The following is a 26597-nucleotide window of genomic DNA, read 5'->3' on the forward strand; positions in this document are numbered from 1 at the left end:
CACCAGCAACAGTCACTGGAGGTACTGTGCTGGCAGTGGGTAGGGCCAGCTGAGAATCACCACATTAAAAGGTGCCTCTTTGCCAAGTTAGCAGGGGTTAGCAGGCATTAGAGGTTGATCTTTTACTTTCCTTCCTTGAGCAATAATTAATTTGGTCACATTCTGCTTCCCGCAGTAATACTCAAGAATCAACTACACACACATTTGTCATTTCAGAAATCTGATGTACTTACAATCTTTATCATAAACCATGGGCCACTGGTGCAGGAGACGTGGGATGTTACACAAAAAATGGTCTATTTGGTTGGAGTGGCAGAAGTCAAGGGAGAAAATCAAGGCTGTGTTAATGATGGAATTGAAATCGCCAATGGCTGAGGAAACTGCTAATAATCCTTTGCAGACTGGATGGCTCATGAGCAGGGGTGTAGCGCAGCGTGTGGTAGATAGCTGCATAACAGTCATATGCCATGGCTGAGAGGAGCACACACTCTGTGCCTCCTAAGGTGACAAAGAAGTACATCTGGAAAGCACAACCAATGAATGAGATGGTCTTGTCTCCTGATAAGAGATTCCAGAGAATATTTGGAACAGTGGAAGATTTGTAACAAATCTCAATAAATGAGAGATTGCCAAGGAGGAAGTACACTGGTGTTGGAGGCACCGGTCCACCCAAATCAAACCAACTATGGCTCTGCCAAGGTCAACAGATAGTCTAGAAGTCCTATGGTAAAGAGCAGAGTCTGTTGTGCTGGAACATTGGATAATCCTAGGGGGATGAACTCTGTGATTCTTGTTTGGTTCAACTTCATTCCACACATCTTTGAACATCTTTATTACTGTAGGGCTTCTTTGATCCAAGGTGCAACATCAATTGCAGATGTCAATTTCCTAAAGGGAAGACATTGTTAAACATAGACCATCAGTGAAATGGCAGATCAGAACCACCATCTTTATCATTTTCAAATACATATTGGAAATTACTGAATAAATCAAGGCACAGTAGTGACAATCATGGGCACAATCATGGGTGCAAGATGATGGAAGAGGAGGGCAAATCAATGTTGGATTCTTCCTTAGAATGTACATTTCTTCAAACTGGAAGAAACTGAAATCAGCCTCACAAATCTAAAACTCAAGAGTTGCAGCACAATATAGGATAGACCAAATATCATTTTTAGAATACATGCAAGTACATGTAGAAATTCCCAGGTTCACTCTCTGGCATCTCTAATTAAATAATTTTCAGGTCTAAGACGATGCTGCAAACAGAGTAAACAAGACTGGGAATCTAGGTTAGATGAAACAATGGTCTTTTTCAGTATAATGTGACTGTATTTCCTCTTGAAGATAAGTATATAGAGAGTTCAACCACAAGAAATGAGGTAAGACCTGCATAGACTAGCAGGTATTATGCATCAATGAGATATAGAATTGGAGAAGAAAGAGAAGCCTAGATGAAAGAGTGAGCATAGTGGACCGGAAGAAAAAGGAGGGACAGGAAGACCTCTTGTATGACAATGAGGAGGTCACTGCAGTAGAACAATGCTCCAAGTTCAGTGTATTAAAGCTCACTGTTTCTTTTAAAAACATGTCAACATCCATCTATAAAGTACTGCTGTCTAGTGACAAAAATATTTGTATTTGCATACATGCGGTGGCATCTATGGGGTGTTTAGTTATTTCAATAGGCTCCCTTCCCATTCAGTACTACCAAGAAAGTGTTAAATTAAATATCATGGTTTCAGAAAATAAGGAACCAGTTCAGACAGCCACCCCTTTTATCGCCCCTATTATACGCAATAAGGCTGCAGCCTCATTGCAAACGTGTCCACTCCTACATCACTCAAGGACACGACGATGCATTATCGGCACATCCTTTTACTTACATATAAGGGATGAGCATCTGAATCACTTTCTCTCTTAATTCACCTTGTCTAAGCTCTCCTACCTTTAGCATTTCTAAGCTGAATTACTGAACACCCTGTTTTGTCAGGGTTTTGCAGCACATGTAGAGGGGCCATTCAGATGATCACCCCTCACACACAATTAAAGGATGTGCTGAGAAGTTATAAGTTTATTCAGTCATTGACCAGCAAACATTTACAATAAACCAGTATGTATTTTACAAATAATATAACAAAACTTGGCCATAACAGAAATAATATCAGTGTTCTTATTAATTAAAAGATAATTTAAATAAAATTCATCAGACCGGCCAGGCAAATTGTCTAACATAGGAGATAAAAGTCTTAAGTGGGGTTCCCTATAAAAATCACAATAAAGAATAACGTGCGAGGTGGATTCTATAACCCCTTTGCCACATGGGCAAAGACGTAAAAATAGCGGAACTCCCTTGAACCTGCCATCCAATACTGCTGTAGGAAGAACATTTAAACGTGCTAAAGTGAGGGCTCGTCTAAATTTAGGGACAAGCACCACATCAAAATATTTAGCTGGTTTAAGATTAATAGCTTGACTTCCTAAGTATAAACCCTGCTTGAGCCATGCACCTTCTTGTTGAACTTCTATATCCAGAACACGTTGCTTAACTAACTTCCTGGCTTGCTCAATTCCTACAGTATGAAAATCCTCTATGGAGAGGCCAAAAGAGGAAAATTTGCTCAACACAGCTCGTTTCCAGCTCGAATTAAAACCATCATTCATAGCCAAGGATGTGCCAAGAACATGTCGGCATGTCCTTTAATGATGTCACGGTGGGCACATTCTCAGTATGTTTCCATCTTAATCATGCGTAGTGGGGTGGTGGGGGCTGCATTTGACCAAGTTTGCCACTTTACAGATTATTTGGTATGGGGCCTTCTCTCTCAGTTCACCTTGTCTAAGCTGTTCTACCTTTAGCATTTCTAAGCTGAGTTACTAAAAACAAATGTTCTTTTTGTGGCTCTTCCAAGATACATCTCTAATCTATGCTAAACCAGGCTTAGCAATACTCCACTCAGGCATTCCCAAGGATTTGTGAGCTACATAACTCCTTCATCTCTATAGATAGCATTACTAGTTATACATAGGAATTGAAGCTGGAATTTTCTCGAGAGAACATAATCGGCAAACAATTTGTGAAGCCAAGAGGAACACTGACTATCTTCTCTAACCTATTGCAAACCACAAAAACAAATTTCATTCTTGGATTTTCCATCAGTCCTATAAGGGGGTGGATGATGCTTGTTGCAGATGCCAGCCTCCACAAACTATACCATAATTTATGGCAGTGTTTCAAGATCATAATTTTCTGGAATGAAATACTGAAGCTGTTCTCATGAGTAGCCAAGCCTGGGCTTGGCTGCCCATAAGAACTGCTGGGATCTGCTCAGATCCCAGCGGCGCTGCAGTGTTAAATTCAGTGCCAAAGCCTAGCCCTTAGCCAAGGTTAAGGGGACAAATGCACCCTTAACCTGACTCCTGGGATTGTGTGTCATTGCTCAGCGCACCGTGCACTGTGGGATTCTTGGAGGCCAGGATAATGAGTCCGGTCTCTGTTTATCCGTGCTGCTCCCGGCAGCACAGGTCATGTGGACATGCAGCTTGCAGGGGCTGAGTGGTTATCTGGAGGAAGGTAGGTTGAGCTCTGTCTTCCCCACCACCCACCCAAACACGCATGTGTGGCCTTGTGAATAGCCCATTAACTGCAATCAAATATATACCAGGGGTTTTTCCAGCCTTAGAAACTGAAACAACCAATTGTTGGGTTGTTTAAAGGAGAATATATTGGAAGGTGATATGGAGTTGATCACACATTTAATCACTGCAGTTAGCATGAGTGCAACTTCTATGGAGAAAAGGCAACACCACAAAACATTGAATATTGACTGGGCTATCAATGGACAATAGCATTTATGATAAAGTTGACACATACTACAGGCATTCAAAAGAAAAGGATAGAGTTGATTTTATAGAAGTAGATTTTATTTCTTCAGTAAGAGATTGACAAATTTGAAATATGAATTTATATTATGTTGGCAAGTTTTTTAAAGGTTGAGAGAGGCTGAGAGAGAAGTGACTGGCCCAGAGTCACCCAGCAACAGGGGCATATCTAGGGTAGGGCATGCAGGGCACGTGCCCTGGGCGCCACTTGAAGGGGGGTGCCATTTTTGAAAATTAAAAAAAAAATTAAATTAAAAAACGGCCACCAAAAACAAAATGGCCACCGTGCATGCTCAAATGGCCTCTGTGAGGCCCTAGGCCATGCCAGGACTCGCAGAGGCCATGTGAGCATGTGTGGTGGCCATCTTGTTTTCAGCAGCCATTTTCAGGTGGCCATCTTGTTTTCAGCAGCCATCTTGTTTTCAGCACCGCACATGCTCAAATGGCCTCTGTGAGGCCCTAGAGGCCAGTGGGGGGAGGGGAAACCTTTGCAGACCCCCTCACGGCCCTTAGGAAGCCCCCCAAAGGGGCTACAGGTTAAAAAAAATAATTTTAAAAAATATAATATAAGTCACTGTACACATATTCAGGTTGGCACTACGTACAGAGAATCAGGGCTTGTGAATACTGAGCTGGAGCTTTTGAGCTAGGATTGTATTCATTTGCTCTTATTTTGCTTCTTGTGATAAATGAGTTAAATGTGATGTCTTACTAATATGGCTATTAATGGTGAGTTTGTCTTTGAATCAGTATGAAATCCTTAGTATTAAGCCCCACTGGGAGTTTCTTGCTCTCTTTCTCTCATTTTAACTGTCTTTCTGAAATACTAGAATATATTCCAAGCAGTGACCCAGTTTACTCTGCATATCCTTTAATTATTTTCAGAGTATCTGGGAAAAGTCAAATTCTCCATTTATTTTTAAAAAGTATGTAATAGTGATGCTACAATGCATAGTAGAGAATTAGACAGGCACTTCTGTTTAGTTTTCCAAGTACACCTCCACATAGTATTTGGATATTTCATGAGCCCCAGCATACTGAAATTTGTAGTTTTCCAGCACTGTTTGGTCTGGCTATGTCCACTGCTAAATAGTTTTTGAAATATTAAAAGATTAATGAGCTTGACTTGTATTTTTCAGCTGATATGATGGTAAAGTTATCTGAAAGATGGGTGTCAGATGTTTGGACAGGGGGCGCAATTTCAGTGCTTGCCCTAGGCTCTATTTTCCCTAGATACGCCTCTGCCCAGCAAGTATTATGAGGCTGAATGGGGATTTGAACTCGGGTCTCCCTGGTCCTAGTCCAGCACTCTAGACTACATCACGCTGGATCTGTTGAATCTCAGTCACTCACTACCAAGTGTTCATTGTTTTTATTAAACCCAGAGAATTTTCCCTAGGGCTGACAGAAATAATTGTCATGAAGAAAAGAATTAACTTGAGTTAGCAGCAATGTACCTCTGGGAGAAACAGATTTAAGTCAGAAGTAATAAGCCATGTTATGCCTTTGAAGTGGCGCAGGGGAAATGCTTGATTAACAAACAGAAGGTTGCTGGTTCAAATCCCCAGACTATGGGAAACACCTATATTGGGCAGCAGCGATATATCACAGGAAGATGCTAAAAGGCATCATCTCATACTGCACGGGAGGAGGCAATGGTAAACCCCTCCTGTATTCTACCAAAGAAAACCACAGGGCTCTGTAGGTGCCAAGAGTCAAAGTCAACTTGATGGCACACTTTACATTTATGGCTTTGGAAATAAATTCAGTCTTGAGATGGCTGGATTTATCAACAATTGCTCCAAAGGGCAGTTGTGAATTGAGGTGTGAATACACTTTACTTTTAAAATTTTATGTATGTATGTATGTATTTATTTGATTTATATACCGTCCTTCCAAAGTGACTCCATAGCCAATGGAGCAAGTATCAACAAGTATCTCCTCCCTGCACACCCCAGGCAGGAACATGTAGTTAATATTGCCTTTATTGCTTGTTGCAATAAATTGCACTTTTTGTCTTCCCATTCCTTCTCTGCTTTATTGGCTGCTTGGAGTGAGCAAAGGCAGCACCAGAGGGGCAGACAAGAGTGGCAAGGACCTCCACCCCCAAGTAGCTCATTCCCCACAACCCCTATTGCTGAACCCTTGTGGTTGCTTGAAGGAAAGTTACATGCGCACACATAACAAAGTGGATCTGGGCTGTTCCAGAAATGAAATTTGCCTCATGTGAATTCCCCAATATTTTTTCTGGTGCCACCAGGGGGCGGTGACACACTGAGCATGATGGCATCAGACATTTATTTCAACTCAACATTCCCAGGAGAAGTGTGTCAGTGGTATCCACATGATTAAGATCCCAAGAATGAATATCTGCTATCTGCTGAAAGGTGCAGAACTTTCCAAGTTCAACAGATACTTCCTTTTGCCTTGCATTTCTGTTACAGTACATCAAACTACATTTCTTTCAAAAGCCTGTTATTTATCTGGGGTGCCCTAACTCTGAATTATCCCCATGTCCAAAGTGCAGAACCCTTGCTATGCACACGTGCAAGATTGGTTTTCAGTGCTAATTCCTCCAATTTGAATTAAAACATAGATGCAGATGTGGTCTCTACTAGGCTTGTGCATAATTTGAATTTTTTTAGTCAAGCTGAATTCGAATTGAATTTGAATCAAATTTTGAAAATTCATTTGAATTTGAATTGAATTTGAAAATGTATTTTGAATTTGAATCAAATTTGAATCAATTTGAGCCTGTTTTGGCACCTTCTTTAACCAATCAGGAGGCCTGAATTGAATCGATTTTTCAAAATTCAATTCAAATTCAAATCTAATTGCCTTTTAAAGGGGTGATTCAATTCAAATTTGAATCACTCGAATAACCAGATTCGAGTTGAATCAATTCAAATTTGAATTTGATTTGCATATCCCTTCTCTGTACACATGTGTCTGAGCAAGTGTGCAAACAGTTGCTAGGTTGTGGATTTGTTTGTTTTTCTGGCAGGACATTTACTATATTTGTAGAACTTGGGAAATCACTGTGTCTTGTAGAGATGCCTCAGGAAGAACTCAGGGGTATCTTTAACAAGAAGAAAAGAAGTTGCACCTGTTGAGTTTCTGCTTGGATGAATCCCTCCCCAACCCAATGTTCAACGGGAATGTCAGGGTGAATCATGTGTCTATGTACCCTAATTTCTAAAGTTAGTATAATACACAAGACTTTTAAAAATCTTTACAGCTTATGTAGTGCGAACGTATAAAGGGCACTTCACTAGCCATTTTCATGCATTCTAGCGCATGAGTGAAAACTGAAAGCATCCTAGCTCTCATCTTAAACAGAAATTATTTTGTTTAACTAATTTGATAGTGTTGTGTGTGTGTGTGTGTGTGTGTGTGTGTGTGTGTGTGTGTAGGGAGGATGGTTTAAAGAAGAGAACATATTGCTATAAAGTAAGGTCATTCTCATGACCAGCTCTATCCAGGCTAGTGCTGCCCTATCTGCGTAAAGCTGGTCATGAGAAGTGTTGGGATCAGTCTCAATAGCCTGGAATTTTTACCCAGGGTAATAGTGGGGTAGAAGGGTGTGAGCACACCCTTTTACCCCACTCCCCATCATGTGAGTGCTCAGGCTGACTGCAGCCCAAGCATTCACAAAGGCAGGCTGTAAGAGTTCCCAGCAGCAGGGGAATCTCCCAATGCATCACCCTCCTGGCACAGTGCATTGTGGGATGCCAGAGGACTTCCTCCTTTGGTTCCCAGCTCTGCAGCTCACTGCCCAGCACATGTGTGGGAGCATGGGTGGCAGAGTCTGATCAGGCTTCAGATCATGTGGGAGGAAGGCAGGTAAGCTCCTGCCTTCCCCCTCAGGCCTCCCCAGCTCCATAGCTAAGGTTGTGAGAATAATGCTACTTTATAATTTAGGCAACATTACAGATGGGGTCTCTCTGGCACATAAATGGCATTGAAAATCTTATGTTTTAAGCCAAATTTGGAAGGGGAAAAAATTGGGTTTCTTGATGGCCACTTGGGACATTGAAGAGAAGGACATACATAGATTTAGACTTTGTAGCCTTCTGAGGAATTTTCAAAAAGTGTATGTGTGTATATATTAAGGAAAGGAAAGGTTGTGCTGTCAAGTCAGTGTTGACTCCTGGTGACTACAGAGGCATGTGGTTTTCTTGATAGAATACAGGAGGGGTTTACCATTGCCTCTCCCTGTGCAGTATGAGATTATGCCTTTCAGCATCTTCCTATATCGCTGCTGCCCAGTATAGGAGTTTCCCACAGTCTTGGAAACACACCAGCGGGGATTCGAACCAGCAGCCTTCTGTTCTCTAGGCAGGTTACTTCTCCACTGCACCATTAGGTGGCCTTGTGCATATTAGGGCTGTGCATTATCGGGTCTGACATTCTGGAAATAGCCCAATATGGGCCATTTCAGAGACAATCTGGATTCAAAATAGGGAAGCCTATTTTGATCTGGTGTTTTATGATACCATTTGGGGAATTCCGGAGCATTGGAGCATTCTAGGGCTTAAATAGAAGTGTGTATGTGCATTTGTTCCAGATCTCAGCTGGGGCAGGGTGGAGACGCCATCATCTGCAGTCTATCTGCCAGGCTGCCTTCCTAACCATGCATTTATTTATTTCTTTAAAATAGCTGCATATTTTATTTACAATTAAAAAAATAAGCAGTAGATTCTCAGGTGTTGCACTACTTTCCCTAAGATTCTTCGATGTTACATCACTTCCCCTGAGATTCTTGGATGCTACATGGCTTTCGTGATTCTCTGTGAGTACAATTTATGGGTTAATTTAACCAATTAAGTAAAAAACCTCAGATGGTCAAATTTACTTGTAATTGAATACACAGAGTCCGGCCATCCTTACTTGCTTGTGTGTCAGCTTTTCAGAACTCCCTTTATAGTAGCATTTTTCTTATTTTGGTGGGTGTTTTTTTTTAAAAGAAAACTTTCCTCATAGACTTCTATGGGGATTTTCATCAATAAAAAAATCAGAATACAGAATCTGATACCAGATTGGATCAGATCAGATCTGTAATTTACGATCATGCACAGCCCATGTATGTGTGTGTGTGTGTGTGTGTGTGTATCTATCAATCTATCTATGAATAAAATAAGAACCAATATTCTAGAACCAATCTTCTATCTGTAAATGCAGATTAGCACAATTCTGACAAATACATTCAATACTTCTGGCAAGCTTAGTTAATTACACACCAGTATTGCCAAGCATTTACTATCAAAACATTTCTCACTAAAAATTAAACAAATGAGAACAATTTAAATTTTGATAACTTTGATGAAAAGAGAAGGGCATACAAACTGCATTGATTGATAGCTAGGTTCCTTCAGTTTTGTCAAGGAAATGTATTTTCCACTCTCCTAGACTTCCATCTTTGTGCACACACATGCACACACACACACACACACACACACACACACACACACACACACACACACACACCAGAAAGGTACCAGTTTCTGCCTTTTCTTTTCTTTTCTTTTCATCTTTTAAACCACTGTTGGACTTCAGTCTCTCAAGATCTTCATCCCTTTCTTATGATCTGCTCTTTCCAAGGACTCTCCAAAGTGCTCCCTGAACCTCTTTGTTCCTCAAGCTGTAGATCAGGGGGTTGAGCAGTGGGGTAATGATGGCATACAGCACAGAAACCAGGCGGTCCTGTTCCATGGAATGACTGGAGGATGGCCGTATGTATGTGTAGATAATGGTGCCATAGAAGATGCTTACTACAGTGAGGTGGGAAGCACAAGTGGAGAATGCCTTGATTCTACCATGAGTTGTATGGATCCTGAGCACCGAGGAGACGATGAGGATATAGGAGAGAAGAATGAGGCAGAATGGCACAATGATAACACATCCAGAGATGGTGAAAGTCACAAGCTGGCTCACAGAGGTGTCCGAGCAAGAGAGGTGTAGAAGGGGTGGAATGTCACAGAAGAAATGGTCAATGTTGTTGGAATGGCAAAAATTTAAAGAAAAGACCAGTGCTGTATTGACAACAGAATTGAAGTTGCCAATAGCCCAGGAAGCTGCTAGCAGACCCCTACGTATTGGCTGGCTCATGAGCAGGGTGTAGCGGAGTGGGTGGCAGATTGCTGCAAAGCGGTCATAAGCCATGGTGGAGAGAAGCACGCACTCAGTGCCTCCTAAAGCAACAAAGAAATACATCTGGAGTGCACATCCTATGAAGGAGATTCTCCTATCCCCCAACAAGAGGTCCCACAGCATTTTGGGGACAGTGGTGGAAGTGTAGCAGATCTCAATAAAAGAGAGGTTACCCAGGAGGAAGTACATGGGAGTGTGGAGGCATTGGTCTACCCGGATCAATGTAATGATGGCTAGATTCCCTACCAAAGTTGACAGATAGACTAATAGCCCTATGGCAAAGAGAAGGCTCTTGTTCTTTGGGTCAATAGAGAATCCCATGAGGATAAACTCTGCAACACTTGTTTGGTTTTGTCGCCCTATAGAGGTGATGGAGTCCATGTTCAAGAAGATCACTGAGACTTCTTAGGTATCAGAAGAACCATCAGTTTGAACTGTGAATGCTGGCAGTTTCAAAAAGAGAACAAAGAGACAGTGAGTCAGTGAGTTTGTAGTTAGTTTTTATTGGTTACCTTCAGCAGTCAGTGCAAAATAATATGCAGGCAACAGGAACAGATGGTCTAGGACACACCTGAAGACAGAATAAAGCCTTCTTGACAGATCACTGACCAATTTCCAGTGGACTACTACAGTTTTCTTTTGTTAAGCCAAGGGGGCAGTGGTTGGCCATCAATCCTATGTGTGGCTCCCTGACCAAATAGTTCACACAATCAGAACTTAAGTAGGAGTATGTTCTACCCAAGTTTGGGAACTGTGTAAAATCCCATTTTGTGGTCATGTGTGAGTTAGAAACAAGGTAGGAGGCGGTGAGAGTGATCATTTGCTAAGTCCAGCTGGGTAAGACAGTTATTTATTTATTATTTATTAAAACTTTTATACCGCCCTTCCAAAAGGCTCAGGGCGGTTTACATTAAAACACCTTAAAATCAGTTAATCTTCCTACTTTGTTCTGAAGCTGTGGATGGACTCAGGGTAGGGTTGCTTAGCTTACCCACCTGGGTAAGCAAAGCATCTACTTTGCATGAAGAAGGTCCTAGGTTCACCCCCTGGTATCTTCAGGTGGGGCTGGGAGAGACTTCTGCTTGGAACCTTGGAGAATTGTACTAAGCTAGATGGACCAATGGTCTGACTCGGTATAAGGTAGTTGCCTATATTCCTATGAACACATGGATTCTAGGGCCAAAAATGTGGACTATCCAAGCCCTCTACCTCCAGTCTAGGAAAACAGGCCACTACTCTTATATCAGCCCAAGGCAACTTAGATGAAATTCTACTATAACCAGTCAGTCGAACAGGAGGCAAGAACTGTGACATTACAGAATGCCTACTGGAGTATAACCTCTCAGGCACACATATGAGAACTGAACATAAGAGATAATGAGCCATTCCATTAATCTTCTACAATATGTCTACAAATGTTTCTAAAGCCAGTGACTATCAAGAGTCTGGGTACTCCATAGCACAGAAACATGCATAGTCACACATTGTTAGTGAAACTTCCCAGAGAGAAGAACTATTGATAGTGAAGAGTGTGGAAATGGGCCACAAAGATAGAGCTGAGAAAGAGTAGCCTCAGGAAAAGCCTCCTAGGAATCATTGCTCCCCAGTCTTGCCCTGCCTTGCGATACAAACTTTCTTGAAACCATTTGGGTTTCCATGGATCCAGGCTCTAAGCAGCATCAGAAAAACAGAACGGGCTTGCTGGAAGGCTGGTCAACAGCTCCATCCAAAACTCCTTTGAGATAGGTAGCTTGTGATTCTTTATGTTGCTCTGCTCTGACTTCTCAATTCTGCTGTGTCTGATCCTTTCTTTTTAAATTATTTCCTTTTTTTTTTTTTGGAGAATTGACAGTGGTATGAGAGCAAGAATTTGCTTGTCATGATATGCACTGTTTTATATGGGGATGGGACTGAAGCTTAGTGGTAGAGCTTCAATCCTTGGCATCTCCAGGTAGGGCTGATAAATTTATTTGTTATTTCTCTGTGTAAACAGCCCTGAGCCATTTTTGGAATGGGTGGTATACAAATCAAATCAAATCAAATCAAATCAAACCAAACCAAATAAATAAATAAATAAATAAATAAATAAATAATAAAAAATAATAAAAATGATATAGGCTTCTGCCTGGGAAAGTCACTGCCAGTTGGTGTAGACAATACTGAGCTAGATTGATCAATGGACTGATTGGGTATAAGGTAACTTCCTATGTTCCTATATTTTGTCCTCAAAGGAAGTGGGTGGAGTTTAATTGTCCAGGTCCCTCCCTTACACCCCTCTCAGTTCCAGGGAGGTGATTTGTTTTTAATGTTCTATGACAGTTTAGTCTCCAGGTTCTGGGAATTCATGCATCTTTTTACTTTCCCTTGCTGCCACCATATAAATTCTTGTTAACCTGCTCTCTATACTCAACACCTTTGGCTGCATAGCCTTGTGAGTGCAGGATAGGCATATATGTTCAGGATATAAAATGAAACAAAACCGGAGGTATAAAATGAAAACAAGAATACGTTTATTATTTACTGATTAGACTAAAGATCTCTGCAAAGCAGGGCACACAAGCTTCTCTACCAAGTTACTAGGTACATCAGCTGTTCTGGATAAAATGTAACATATAGGAAGGTGAGATAACTGGAACAGAGGTAGTTAAACTTGGGTGTCTAAACTTAGAGAATTCCTCCAGACCATCTTGTCTGTTACTAGGAGCTGCCCAGAACACTGCTTGTTCTCCAGCCACCACACATTCATGCTTCAAGTTTTTTATTTTATTTACATTTTATATCCCGCTTTTCCTCCAAGGAGCCCAGAGCGGTATACTACATACTTATGTTTCTCCTCACAACAACCCTGTGAAGTAGGTTAGGCTGAGAAAGAAGTGATTGGCCTAAAGTCACTCAGCAAGTATCATGGCTGAATGGGGATTTGAACTCAGGTCTCCCCGGTCCTAGTCCAGCACTCTAACCACGATACCATGCTGGCTCTTCCACACAACCTTCCACACACAACTTCTACACAACCCCACCTGAACAATCTTTCCTGTTCAGAACACACCAACCAATCTCTCAACCCTCAGCCCCAAACACCTCCTACTCCACACAACTAAATCCAACTCTCTCCGTCCTCTCTCTGTCCCCACTGTCTGGTTCTCCAACCTCCACACATTCACTCTTCAAGTTCCACACCTGACTTTTTAAAATCTCTCCCCTTCTGAACCTTCTGTGACTGGTTACTAGGGTAACCCCCACAGGCTCACACACCCACTCACCAGCTCCTATATACGTCTCATTACAGTAACCATCAAAAACAACAATTCCTTTTACCTTTAGATCTCTGGGGGAAACCAAAACCAACAGCAGCTAACCTTTGTCTCCAGCTTTACAATCTGTTAAATAAAAGTTTTGCTAGCCACAGCTTAGACCACGGGTCACTTTTCACATGCTTTTGAGCTGTTCTCTACTGCCATAAGGTTCAAAGTCCGTTTGCTGAAAATGAAAGCTGAACTTTTTGGAAAAGTGAATGAATGCTGTGGGGAACAAGTAGAGATGACAAACCCTGCTTTCAGTTTGACAAACCCACCGAGTGTATTCACACTCATAGAACAGAAAAAGCTGCCTTACACTGAGTCAGAGGATTGGTTCATCAGTCTCAGTATTTTTTACACTGATAGGCAGCAGCTTTACAAGGTTTCAGGTAGAGGTCTTTCACAGCTCTACCTTGGGATGCCAGGGAGAGAAGCTGGGATCTTCTTCATGCAAGGCAGATGCTCTACCACTGAGCTACAGCCCCATCCCACTCAAGACTTAATTCCAAGAGTTATTTGCTGCAAGTTCAATAGTATGAATTGATTTGTTACCTGATCAACATACTGTTTCAGAATCTAGGAGAAACACTGAGGTTGCCAGTCACAGACATCGGGATCTTCTTTCTTGGCACTGCAACGATTTCCCCATGTATAAAACACCAAGTACTGTTAGTATCCTGTATCTATCATCGGAGAAACTCCATCTCACCTCTACTGCTGCTGCTGAACCCCAAGTTAGTCATTACTGAGTGTTGATTGTTTTTTAATTAAACCTAAACAATTTCCCCTTGGGGTGACAGAAATAATTGGCACAAAGGAAAGAATTCACTTGGGTTAACAGAAATTTCCCTTTGGGAGAAACAATCTTAAGTCAAAACTAACCATGCCTAAGGCTTTGGAATTTAATAAGATCTCAAGACTGCTGGACTTATCAGAAATTGCACCAAAGGACCATTGTGAATTGTAGAGGAGTATGCCTTACATTAAACATCAACCAATATCTGCACCCCCCAACCCCCTGGAAAATATAGAAGTAATTTAAGAGACGTACCTTCTGTCCAAAACCATGTGCTTTTGCTTACAAACAGAAGCATGTGGCTTTGGAGTGATGTCACTGGGAGCTTTCAGAATGGCCTTACATCACTGGAAATGGTCAGAGGAAGGCCTTACATCAGCAGAAATGGTCATGTGGAACTTAGCAGCACAGGAAATCATGCATATTAGGGTGTGTATGAAGAATTTGGGGGTGGAAACACATTTTTAAAGGGGGAAAATTATCTTTCCCTCCCTCCCTCAGAATCCAATAGTAGTGAGAACTCATGAGGCCTGCTATATTACGATGCAAAATTTCCTAGGACTCCAAGTGTGTGAAACCAAATAAGTTCCAACAAGAAAATGCAGGTCAGCAATGAAAAGTCTCATGAGATCTGCTGTGTATGGAATTTTAAAGCACTGCCTTCGAGGCCACATGCTGATTCCTGCTTTGGATATATGGTTCAAGCACCAGGGCAGAGCTAACACGAATGTATCAGTTGGATGTTAAGACAGATTTCCAGATATCTTAGAACGTTGTGCTCAAAGACGTGTTTCAAATCAATGCTGCATATTGTCACAATAATTGGTTATGCTCTGAAAATGCTATTGTTGACTCATGAAATGGTGGATCACAAACCTGATCACAAATATTAAGCATACAGCCAAATCGCAAGAAGCTTTGGAACAAATCTTAAATGTTAGAGTATGTCAATGTTGTGGTTCAAAACAGGGAATATAAAATGTTTATCAAAAACATGCCTACAGTACATTCTAAATAAAGTGGTGTGATTTGGAACAAGCAACAGCAGCAGCAGCAGCAACAGCCTCTGAATGTTTTATTCACAAATGGGTTGGGCCCTAGCATCTGGTGAGTTAACCACATAATCTCATCAGATCCTCCTGAAAAGGGCCCAAGGAAAGACTCTTATTAACATAAAGAAGGGTCATACAATCCCTGCCATGTGGACCCTAGGGCTAAAACTGCTTTTGAAATATACAATGAGGTCAGAAATACCTCAGAAACAAAGGTTCAGAGTGCTTATTTTGTTCATGTGTTTTTCTTAAATGCCATTTTAATGTGTCCAGCATTTCTCAAAAACATACCTGGGGGACAACATTTCTGACTGCCTTATTTGAAGATGGGTTGGGCTCTAGAGTCTGGTGAGTTCACCATCTAATCCTATCAACTTCACCTTCAAAGACTCTGTCATTAGCATAAATGATGGCAACCAACCAGAAAACTCAAACTTGATCATGTGGAGACTTAGCGAAAGTTGATAAAATTATTGTGAATCAGAATTATTGTGAATCAGCTTCCTCCCCCTGCCCCACCCCAGGACCTCCGGAAAGCATCAGCAAGAATCTGTAAGTACCAAATACTTAATATTGGTTTTTAAAAATCCCCTGTATTAATTTAAAATTGTCCCTTTTGTAGTTTAAATGGGGTGGATTTTAAGGGGTGGCAATCTTCTCCAAAACTAGATATTCCAAATCACCATAATTGGATGGTGAAGATTCAACTCAAATTCTGTGGGAAAGCCTTCTTGCTAGTGTTATTGGGTAGAGTAATGTAAAATCCTCTGTCACTCATTGCGGAGGTCCGAAGCAGGTGCCAGCTATTGAGCTTGTCAGGCCAGCCTAGTCACTTCACTAAATGTTGTTTTACTTTTCCACGTCCTTTTGTAGCTAGAATTTTTTTCAACCCTGCATACTTTGTCCTCTTCCACTCTAACTTTCTGTAATTCTTCAGGATAGAATCTGTCAAGAACTTCCGCACCCATGTAATCTTTTAACTGGAAGACAGGACTTTTAGCTCTTCTGATGATTTGCTCCTCTATAAACATGTCTGTTCATAAATTTTCTCAAAAACTCCTTTAATTTTAGAAATCCTAACATCATCTCCTTTTCTTAACAGAGGAGGCTTGGAATTTTTTGTGGACAGTGCTGCCATAAGCTGTTTCCAAACAGCCAGATCATTGGTGGTGTTAACACCCACAGACCTGTTTTGAATGGTTCTGTGAAAACTGTGGTTATAGCTCTTTAGGAGTTCAGGCAAGACACTGATATATCTGAAGGTGCTGTGAGTGGTGAAATACCTCCACATTCTCATTTTTAAAGTTCTATTAAACCATTCCACCACCCAGGCTTCAACATCATTGCTCATGGCAAAGTGGTGAATCCCGTGCTCCTTTAACATGTCACCTATTGGCTGATTTTAAAACATTGATATCCCTGAAGTGTGTGTTCTCAAAGGCATGGACCTACACGAAAGAGGACTGATATTTTAATACTGCAGGGTAAAAACAGACAAGCTGTGTAAACAAATTAAATCACATTAGGCTTATGAGCTTGTTGGGCTTCTCAGTTGGGTTTGCTCTTCAGATTTTGTAAGCACGCTGCCATCCATGGCTTCCTTCTCCCCTCCACTTTCAGATGATGAAGTTAAGCATACAGCCCTGCACTAAGAAGATCTCAGGCTGCCTGCAATTGGTGTCAGGCAATCACATAATGACAAATCTTAACTAGACATGCAGCACTTTTTCATGCACTGTAAGCTCTTGGGCCTGATTGACAAAAAGAAATGGCAACCACACTCCTCATTCTCAGAAAAGTCCCTTTCTGAATTGTGGCAACAGTCATCACACCCATGAAAATAAGGGGCCCCTTTCACCCATTTTTTTCCTATGCAGCTTGTGTTTCAAAGGAGGTTCTGTTTAAGAAACTGATAAATTCACATCTCTATTTTTTGGTGCAGTAGTTGGAGGCTCTCCAGCTTCAGTTTCCATAGCAGGAGCAGGGTTCATGTTACAGCACCCACACCAGCATTCTAGTTCATCATACTGGTTTGCTGGGAAGGTTGTTTCTGGATCTGGAACCTGAACTGTGGTAAAAACAGCCATTGTTGTAAATGATTTTTGAATCTACACACTTTATATATGTTTCTGGCACAGACAGGTCATTTCAGAGATTGATTTCCCTCTATTAACTGCCCAGAGATAAAAGTTTGGGAGGTATATATGTTAAATAAAATCATAAATAAATAAATATTAATTAAAAAAAGCAGAGGAGGTTTTTTAAAATACTAGGTTTTATTGGTTAAAAGTTAAAAAGACACAAGTTTGGGGTGGTATATAAATATTTTAACTAACTAAATAAATAATATATTTTTTAAAAGATACAATTAATAAACAATTAAAAATGGTTGTTAAAATAGTTGTTCATAAGAAGGTTCTCCAAGACAAAGCTTTTCTTATAAGATGATGTCCTTTTACAGCCTAGATCCCACAGTCTATGCCAAGGCAAAACAATTTCAGAGCTCACCTACACCCAGTTCATAATCCTAAACTTTCCAATAAGGACTGTAATATCACAACTCACATTTCTAGGTTTCCCCACACCTAGTCCTCTACCTTATACTCAGTCTTAAAAATGAAATCTGGTCTCATGATTTGATATACTTACAGCCAGGTATGAACCTTGATCAGGGGTTCACACTGGTTGGCAATGAATTCTTGGAGAGATCCTTTGACCAATCGGCTACTCCACATACAAGCATAAATTGCCCCCTTTGCTAAGCAGGGTCTGCCTTGCATTTGAATGAGAGACTACATGTGAGCACTGTAAGATATTCCCCTTAGAGGATGGGGCTGCTTTGGGAAGAACATCTATCTTCCAAGTTCCCTCCTTGGCATCTCCAAGACAGGGCTGAGAGAGACTCCTGCCTGCAATCCTGGAGAACTTGCAGCCAGTCTGTGTGGACGATACAGAGCTAGATGGACCTATGGTCTGACTCAGTATATGGAAGCTTTCTATGTTCCTAACCTATCTTACAGGGTTGTTGTGATAATAAAGTAGGATGGTGTGGAGTGGTGGTGCTGTCTTGAATTCCTTGGGGGAAAGGACAGTATAAAGATGCAGCAAAGAAAAGTATATACATTTATAATAAGGTGGCTGTTCACACAACCAAAAAGAGGCAGGAGAAGTGTCCTACCCAGATTTGGGAGCTGTGCATGCTCCCAAGTTTCAACTGTGTGGGCATAAACAACTAAATAGGATGAGTGAGAAGTGATTGTGTGGGAGACAGGAACTGGGTAGGACAGTTTCTCTTCCTACCTTGGTTAAATGCTGGGTATGAAAGGTTTGGGTTTTGATAACACTGTCCTACCCAGATCCTGTCTCCCACACAATCATTTCTCTCTCATCCCATCTAGTTGTTTTCTCCCACATAACTGAAAATTGGGAGCACGCACAACTCCCAAACCTGGACAGTTGTGTGAACAGGCTCAGGACAGGTTCCATCCTCACATTATCCAACCAAAATGCTCTCTGTAAATGTAGATTTGCATAATTAGCAACAATACACTTCATGCTTCCGGGAAGCTAGATTATCCAGCAGTGCTAGAATTTAATATTGAAAGAATTCTCAGCAAAAATTGAACCAATGAGGAAAATTTACATCATGTTAATAACCTGAGGTGGTTTTAATGAAAAGTGACGAGCATAAGAATTGCACTGACTGAAAGCCAAGTTCACTCAGTTTTATCCAGAGAAATGTATTTCACATTCTTGTCCTAGTCTTTCATCTCTGCATGCACACATATGTGTGCACACACACCAAAGCAGGTGCCAGTTTCATTACTTAGTTTAAAAGAATAATAATTCAAAGTCTTTAAACCAGTCTGATTTGCTTTCTGGTGAATCTCAGTCTTTCAAGATCTTCATCCCTTTCCTATGATCTGCTTTTACCAAGGGCTCTCCAAAGTGCCCCCTGTACTTCTTTGTTCCTCAAGCTGTAGATCAGGGGGTTGAGCAGTGGAGAAATCATGGCATACAGCACAGAAACCAGGCGTTCCTGTTCCATGGAATGATTGTGAAAAGGCCGTATGTAGGTGTAGATAATGGTGCCATAGAAGATGCTCACCACAGTAAGGTGGGAAGCACAAGTGGAGAATGCCTTAATCCTACCACGAGTTGTACGGATTTTGAGAACTGAGAATACAATGAGGATATAGGAGAGAAGGGTCAGGCAGAATGGCACAATGATAACGCACACAGAAATGGTGTAAGTCACTATCTGGAGAACCAATGTGTCAGAGCAAGAGAGACGCAGAAGGGGTGGAATGTCACAGAAGAAATGGTCAATGTTGTTGGAATGGCAGAAATTTATGGAAAAGACTAGTGCTGTATGGATAGAAGAATTGATACTTCCAATAGCCCAGGAAGTGACTAGGAGACCCCTACATATTTTTTGGCTCATGAGCAGGGTATAGCGAAGAGGGTAGCAGATAGCTGCAAAGCGGTCATATGCCATAGCTAAGAGAAGCACACACTCAGTGCCACCTAAAGCAACAAAAAAATACATCTGGAGCGCACATCCTATGAAAGAGATCCTTCTGTCCACCAACAAGAGGTCCCACAACATTTTTGGGACCGTAGTGGAAATGTAGCAGATCTCAATAAAAGAGAGGTTGCCCAGGAGGAAGTACATGGGAGTTTGGAGGCATTGGTCTACCTGGATCAATGTAATGATGACTAGATTCCCTGCCAATGTTGACAGATAGACTAATAGGCCTATGGCAAAGAGAAGACTCTGGTTTTGGGGGTCAATAGAGAATCCTATGAGGATAAACTCTGTGACACTTGTTTGGTTCTGTTGTCCTACAGAGGTGATGGAGTCCATCTTCAAGTCACTGAGACTTCCTAGGTGGGAAAATAACAGAGCAGTTTGAAGTGTGAATGTTGGGAGCTTCATAAAACAAATTAGAGACAATCAAACAGCAAGCCTGAAGCTAATTTATATAGTTTACCTTTAGCAATCAATGCAAGTTCATATATAGGGACCAGGCCATATGATCTAGGAGAAGGCAAAACACAGACTACAGCCCACTGATGGACTAGTGGGCAATTTCCAGTGCCACCTAGCACAGTGTTTCTCATTGTAAGACCAGGGGGCCCAGTTGGAACACCCTTCAACCCACACTAATTGTTTATTGTAGGGATGTACAGAACATTCTGCAGTCAGAATGTTCCAACTTGAAATGGGCTGCTTTGAGTGTTCCAAGCTCAGAACAGCCTTTGACATAACAGGACACCAGTTGTGTCCCTAATACTGCTCTATGACTGGAAGCAGGCCTGGTGAAAGTAAAGGCCAGAGTCTGGCTGTCCATAATTACTGGCTGAGACTATTTTATTTTTTATTGATTTATTTTTACATTTTATATCCTGCTCTTCCTCCAAGGAGCCCAGAGCGGTGTACTACATACTTAGATTTTTCCTCACAACAACCCTGTGAAGTAGATTAGGCTGAGAGAGAGTGACTGGTCCAGAGTCACCCAGCTAGTTTTATGGCTGAATGGGGATTTGAACTCGGGTCTCCCCGGTCCTAGTCCTGCACTCTAGCCACTACACCACGCTGGCTACTATCCCTTCTCCCAATGGGCTTAGCCCCCTCAACATTGTTGAACAACTTCCAATCCACATGGAAACTATCTCTATCTGCAAAACTATCCTTACTTGGACTTCCCCCTCCCCACCTACACTCCTTGGGGTATGAGCAGGCCAGAATACTTATCAAACAGCACATAATGGATGCAGAACACCAAACAGACATAGTTAGACCCCCAGACTTTCCTATCTCTGAATGTTGAAGGTACATAACAACACCTGCTGGATACCGTTCACAACTAAAAGTACCTAGCCACAGAAAAGTCCTTTGCCCTGGCTTGCTGTGATTAGGGATGTGCACAAATAGATTTTTTTTAATTTGATTTGTGCCCAAATCAAATCACTCTTGATTTGTTTTGTTTCTACCCCCCCCCCAAAAATCACCCCAGATTTGAGTTTCGACCTCAAACAATGAGTACCTCCATCTTGAGCATGCAGGGCATCCTGGAGAGACCTCTGAGCCTGGGAGGCTGCTTGAAGCCTCCCAGCCGGGGATCTACTCATGTGTTGCCACATGCCGTGGTGACACACGAGCAACAAAATGCAGTTAATGGAGCACTCGCTCTGTTAACCTCATTTAAGGGGAGGGTGCTTTAGGTGGGCTATCCACTTTGGGAGCACCGGGTTCGCCTGCGAGCCTGGTGGTTCCCACAATCCACGGAAAGTCGGCTAAGCTCCCTTTGCCTGCTTTCTGTGGATCATGAGAAGAGCCTTAATATGTAAGTTATTTGTATATAAACTACTGCTAAAAGCACAAAGCAAAATAAAATATGTATTATAAGGGGAAACATCTTGCAAAAGAACCATTTTCTCATATATTTTGCTGTTTAAGCCATTTTGAGAATTTTGTTACTAAAAAAGCAGCATAAGAATATTTTTAATAATAAATATAAGGCAAAAACACAAGGGAAAAACCCCCAAAGACCACCAGATTAAAGCTATAAGCAGTTTGGTGTCTTCAAGCTTTATTAAACAGCCAGCACATGATAAATCCCTCCCTCCCTCCCTCTCTCTCTCTCTCTCTCTCTCTCTCTCTCTCTCTCTCTCTCTCTCTCTCTCACACACACACACACACACACACACTCTCTCTCTCTCTCTCTCTCTCTCTCTCTCTCTCTCTCTCTCACAAATAGAGGCTTCAAGTATTTGTGTGGCAGAGATCACACACAAGTTCCAATCAAGGGAGGTAAGTGTGGTGGGTGGTGGTGGGAAAAAACACCTTTCTTCACAAGAAGGAAGATAACACTTTTCTTCATTTCTTCCCTTTTCAACAAGAAAACTGCCTTTCAAATGCACAGAGGCACATACAGCCTGGGAACAGAGAAACACATACAATAATCAATGGAAATTTTCAAGTTGGAGGACTTCTCTCACATTTACACATACACGGTTCATACTGGGTGGGGGAAACAAACACAGTGGCTTAAGCAAAGGAAACAAATCAAATAAAACAATATGCGATGGCCTTGCTAATCTATTTTGGTACCAGTCCACTGCTGTTAATTAATGTATCTCTACCACCTCAGCAACGGAAACCTGTAATTTGCTCTGTATGGACTAAACTTGAGCAGTACACAAATGACCTATTGCTGGCCAACCCAAAGCACTGGTGGTGATGGGAGGTGACCTCAATGCTAGGATGAGACCAGATGCTCACACCCTATTTATTCAATATCAGCTATCTACCCCTCACCCAGGATCTGAGCTCCTACCCCTGCCCCACCTGTCAAAGGATCAGAGAGCAAATTTTGCGGGGCTCTGCCTAGCACAAACAACTGCCAGACTTAACTTTCAAATCCTAAATGGCTCACTGGAAAGTGATCACCCAGTAGAATGTACATATCTATCCAGTACAAAAACAAGCACCATAGACTATATTGCTGTTACTGGGAACCTGCTCCCTTCTGTTGTGAACTTTGAAGTCATGCCTCACGTAGCTAATGTCCACTTTCAACTCCTCCTCCAACTGGCACCCTTGGCCCAACAGCTACCCTGGAGACTCGCTACACTCCCAATATTTTACCAGAGGGTCAGGGGAGATGCCATGTTAAATGGACACCTCAGCTTGATCAAACAATAAAGGAATTGCTTGCAGTAGAATCCTTCCTGACTTAACAGAGATATCTTTTGCTCCTTTGGAGAGGTATGACCCTTTAGTACATGAACTCCAACATAATTTAATTAGGAAAGTGGACTATGCACCAAAGCTACCCAGGCGTCCATCCAAACCCTGTTTCGATAAAGACTGCATAGAAGCAAAGAAAGCCCTTACATTTGCCTACCTCTCCTACAGTGCTAGCATGGGGCAGATGCCTTAGAGCAGGGATTCTCAGTGTTGGGTTCCCAGATGTTATTGGACTTCAACTCCCATAATCCCAAGGCCCAGTGACCTTTGGCTGGGGATTATGCGAGTTGAAGTCCAATAACATCTGGGGAATGTTGAGAATCCCTGCCTTAGAGGGCCTCTTACATGTTTCACAACTCAAGAAACAATATAAACATCTATTGACAACCAAGAAGAGAGAGGCCATGAGGGCCACTTGGTCACAACTTATACAGGCAGGCCAAGATAAGGGATCCTCCACATTTTGGTGCATCACGGCCAACTCTTCCTACAATGGCCTAATCCCAATAGATTCCCACACCCCTCCAGAAACCTGGGAATTGCACTTCCAGAGCCTATACGAACACATAAAGGCAAACTTAGGTCCTCCTCCAGAGGAAATAAAAGACTTGCCTAGCTGGCCACCAGTCACTGCAGAGGAGGTTGAGTCCCTTGTTTCACAATCTAAAGTGGGAAAGGCCCCAGGAGAAGACCTCATCCCTATAGATCTTATAAAAGGTAACCTGGAGTGGTGGGCCCCAGTCCTGGCTTCATTATTTACCCATATTGACTGCCAGGGCCGCATCCCCAGGGACTGGGGGTGGGCGATCATTGCGCCCATATTCAAAAAGGGACAAAGGGATGACCCAGCCAATTATAGGCCCATTAGCCTGCTCAACTCCATCAGCAAGCTGTATGCCAGGCACATACATGGGAACTCAAGGACTGGCTAGAGCAAGACGAGATGCTGGCACATGAACAAGTGGGCTTTAGGGAAGGCAGATCTACAACCGGTCAGTGCCTGGTGCTCCAACATCTCATTGAAAGGTACTCTTCTAACAAATCTACCTCCCTCTTTGCTGCCTTTATAGACCTTAAGGCTACATTTGACTCTATCTCCCGAGTTAAGCTATGGGAAAAGCTTGAATCTTCCTCAATTGATTGATGCCTGCTTTATCTGATCCGCACCCTTCACACAGACACATCACTTAAGGTGAGATGTAGCCCCCAAGGATACCTTATGAACCCTATATCAACCCAGAAGGGAGCTAAACAAGGATGTATCCTGGCCCCGCTATTGTTCAACTCTTATATCAGTGCCACGGTGAGATGTCTCAACAACCCTGACTTCCATCCTCCCAAGTTGGCTGGAAGAGCCATCTCCATTTTACTCTATGCAGATGCTGCTGCTATCCTTTTGAGGACCCCGGTAGGCCTCAGAAGGGTGATGGCAACATTATCACAGCTCTGCAAGAGTGAACAACTTGAAATAAACTACCAAAAAACCAAGGTCATGGCCTTCGCTAGAAGACCGAAGACCTACCATTGGAATATTGATGGACACAGAATTGAGCAGGTCGCCTCCTTTACGAACCTGAGGGTGGTCCTTCAGGCCTCTGGCTCAAGAAAGGCCCATTGTGATCACGTTGCCCTAGCGGCACAGAAGAGCTCCACTGCCATCTTGATGTTCCTTCGTTCTAGAGGTGGCCATTACGTATCTGCAGTGCTCAAACTATATGAAGCCAAGTCACTGGCACAATTATTATATGACGCCCACCCAGGATCTCCATCCAGTCTTGCTATACTGGAATGTGTTCAATCAAAATTCTTGAGAGGGACCTTACAAGTGCCTTGCTGTGTCTCCAATGCCACCCTACGGCTGGAAACTGGCATGATAAAAGTGGAGGCTAAGGTTTGGATGACAGTTCTCAACCATTGGCTCAATCTAGCCTTTTCTCCATGGGGCCTGGCCCACTAACCCTGCAGGACAATTTTCAATCCTCATGGAAACTGGCTGTCTACAACAAAGTGGCACATCTGGGCTTTCCCCCATCCCTTCTGCTTGCTATGGGCTGGGACAAAGCAAAAACGGCCATCAAACAGAGGATTCTGGACACGGAATGCCAGGCTGATTTAAGAAAGGCACCAGGCTTTCTGGCCCCGGATAATCGTAGATTTACTGTCTCCCCCTCTGCATACCTGGCACAATTGGAAATATCAAGCCATAGAAAGGCGTTCACACTTGCTCAGTGTCATGCCCTTCCCTCTGCCATTTTGGAAGGCAAATACAAGAAGATTCCACTCATGGAAAGGCTTTGTCCTTGTGACTCTGGGGAGGTGGAAACCATAGACCTTTCATGTGCCTTTTATAAAGACAGTTATGACAAACTCATATCTCCCCTGCGTCTCAAATACCCTGGTTGCTCTAGTCAAGTCTACACCAAGATGCTGCTCTCAGATGACAATCAGACTTTCACGTTTGTTGCCAAGTTCTGCACAGCAGCATGCAAGATACGCCGGGTCCTGATCGCCAGTTAATATTCCTTGCAACAGACTTTTAACTACTGATCATTTTACTTGATTATATAATTTTAATGTGCTCCTCTACTTCACATGGTATCTTTTATACAGTATGTTATCTTAACCATTTGATATATATTTTTAGATGCCCTACTTTTAAAGATAGTTGTATACTTAACTCCTGTTTTATCTTTACTCTATTAATCTCCCTACAGCTTCTAGGCTAAGCCTGTAGTATCTTATTTTATTAATTACCCCACAGTTTTTAGAGTTGTATTTCACTAATCATAATCGTAATATAATGATAACCATAATAATCATAATTATAGTTATTATTTTATAGGCTAATTATAGCCATGGATTCACAGCATTTTAGGTGTATCTATCTGGTTTATAATAATTTTAATGAGTTTTATTTCATTGTATCTGTACTATATCCTGTTCTGGTCTTTGGCCATAATAAAGATGATTGATTGATTGAATAAAAGAAATATAAGCATTGGGGTTTTTCAATTTTACTTCCCTTGAGAGAGACACGTTCAGCCAGCCCAGCTTCATCCACTTCCCATTCAGCTCCTCCCCGCGCTTTGCATTTACATTCCAATACTGCAGGAGTATGCAGCTGAACCAGTTAGGCTGCTGCTCCTGCTAGGAGAGGGCAGGTCTAAGGCAGAAAGGCAGAAATTAACACTTTAAAAAAATAATACTACTGCCGATCTTGCGACTGTGCTACTGCTGCCCTGCCAATCTCCTTCCAAATTCATAGGGACTGTGTTTGGACTAGAATCAGCTGAGCAAGGGGTAGATTTTTTTCTGTGAAGTTGCACAGCCGCACAGCTTAGAGGGAACAATGGCACCTATTGGTCCTTCCAAATGCCTTCAACTTTCTAGGAAGAACTGATGCCAGCAATAGCCCAAAAACAAAAGAAAGAGCAGCTATCCTCTGTCTCTATCTTTATGACTTAATAAATAGAAGTTTTTCCTAGCCCCATTGGTTAATTTTCACATACTTTTAAGGTTTTCTCTACTGCCATAAGGATGAAAATTTCTTCAGTGAAAATGAAAGTTGAATTTTTTGAAAAAGTGACTGAGTGCTGAAAAAACACACACAGATAGAGCTGACAAATTCTGCTTTCAGTCTGACAAATCCACAAAGTATATCC

General features: G+C 42.0%; 2 protein-coding genes across 2 annotated transcripts; both read right to left on the reverse strand.

Moving 5' to 3' along the window:
• Nucleotides 1-9462: 9462 nt before the first annotated feature.
• Nucleotides 9463-10413, reverse strand: LOC128331063 (olfactory receptor 5F1-like). Its single transcript, XM_053264427.1, has one exon. The coding sequence runs from the start codon at nt 10411-10413 to the stop codon at nt 9463-9465; it is 951 nt and encodes a 316-aa protein (XP_053120402.1).
• Nucleotides 10414-19095: 8682 nt separating this feature from the next.
• Nucleotides 19096-20046, reverse strand: LOC128331064 (olfactory receptor 5V1-like). Its single transcript, XM_053264428.1, has one exon. The coding sequence runs from the start codon at nt 20044-20046 to the stop codon at nt 19096-19098; it is 951 nt and encodes a 316-aa protein (XP_053120403.1).
• Nucleotides 20047-26597: the final 6551 nt, after the last annotated feature.

Source organism: Hemicordylus capensis, chromosome 6 (assembly GCF_027244095.1).
Source record: "Hemicordylus capensis ecotype Gifberg chromosome 6, rHemCap1.1.pri, whole genome shotgun sequence".
Classification (NCBI taxonomy): Eukaryota; Metazoa; Chordata; class Lepidosauria; order Squamata; family Cordylidae; genus Hemicordylus; species Hemicordylus capensis.

Excerpts from the sequence above, each read along its gene's own strand:
- LOC128331064 (XM_053264428.1), bottom strand. The coding sequence starts at position 20,046 with ATGGACTCCATCACCTCTGTAGGACAACAGAACCAAACAAGTGTCACA.
- LOC128331063 (XM_053264427.1), bottom strand. The coding sequence starts at position 10,413 with ATGGACTCCATCACCTCTATAGGGCGACAAAACCAAACAAGTGTTGCA.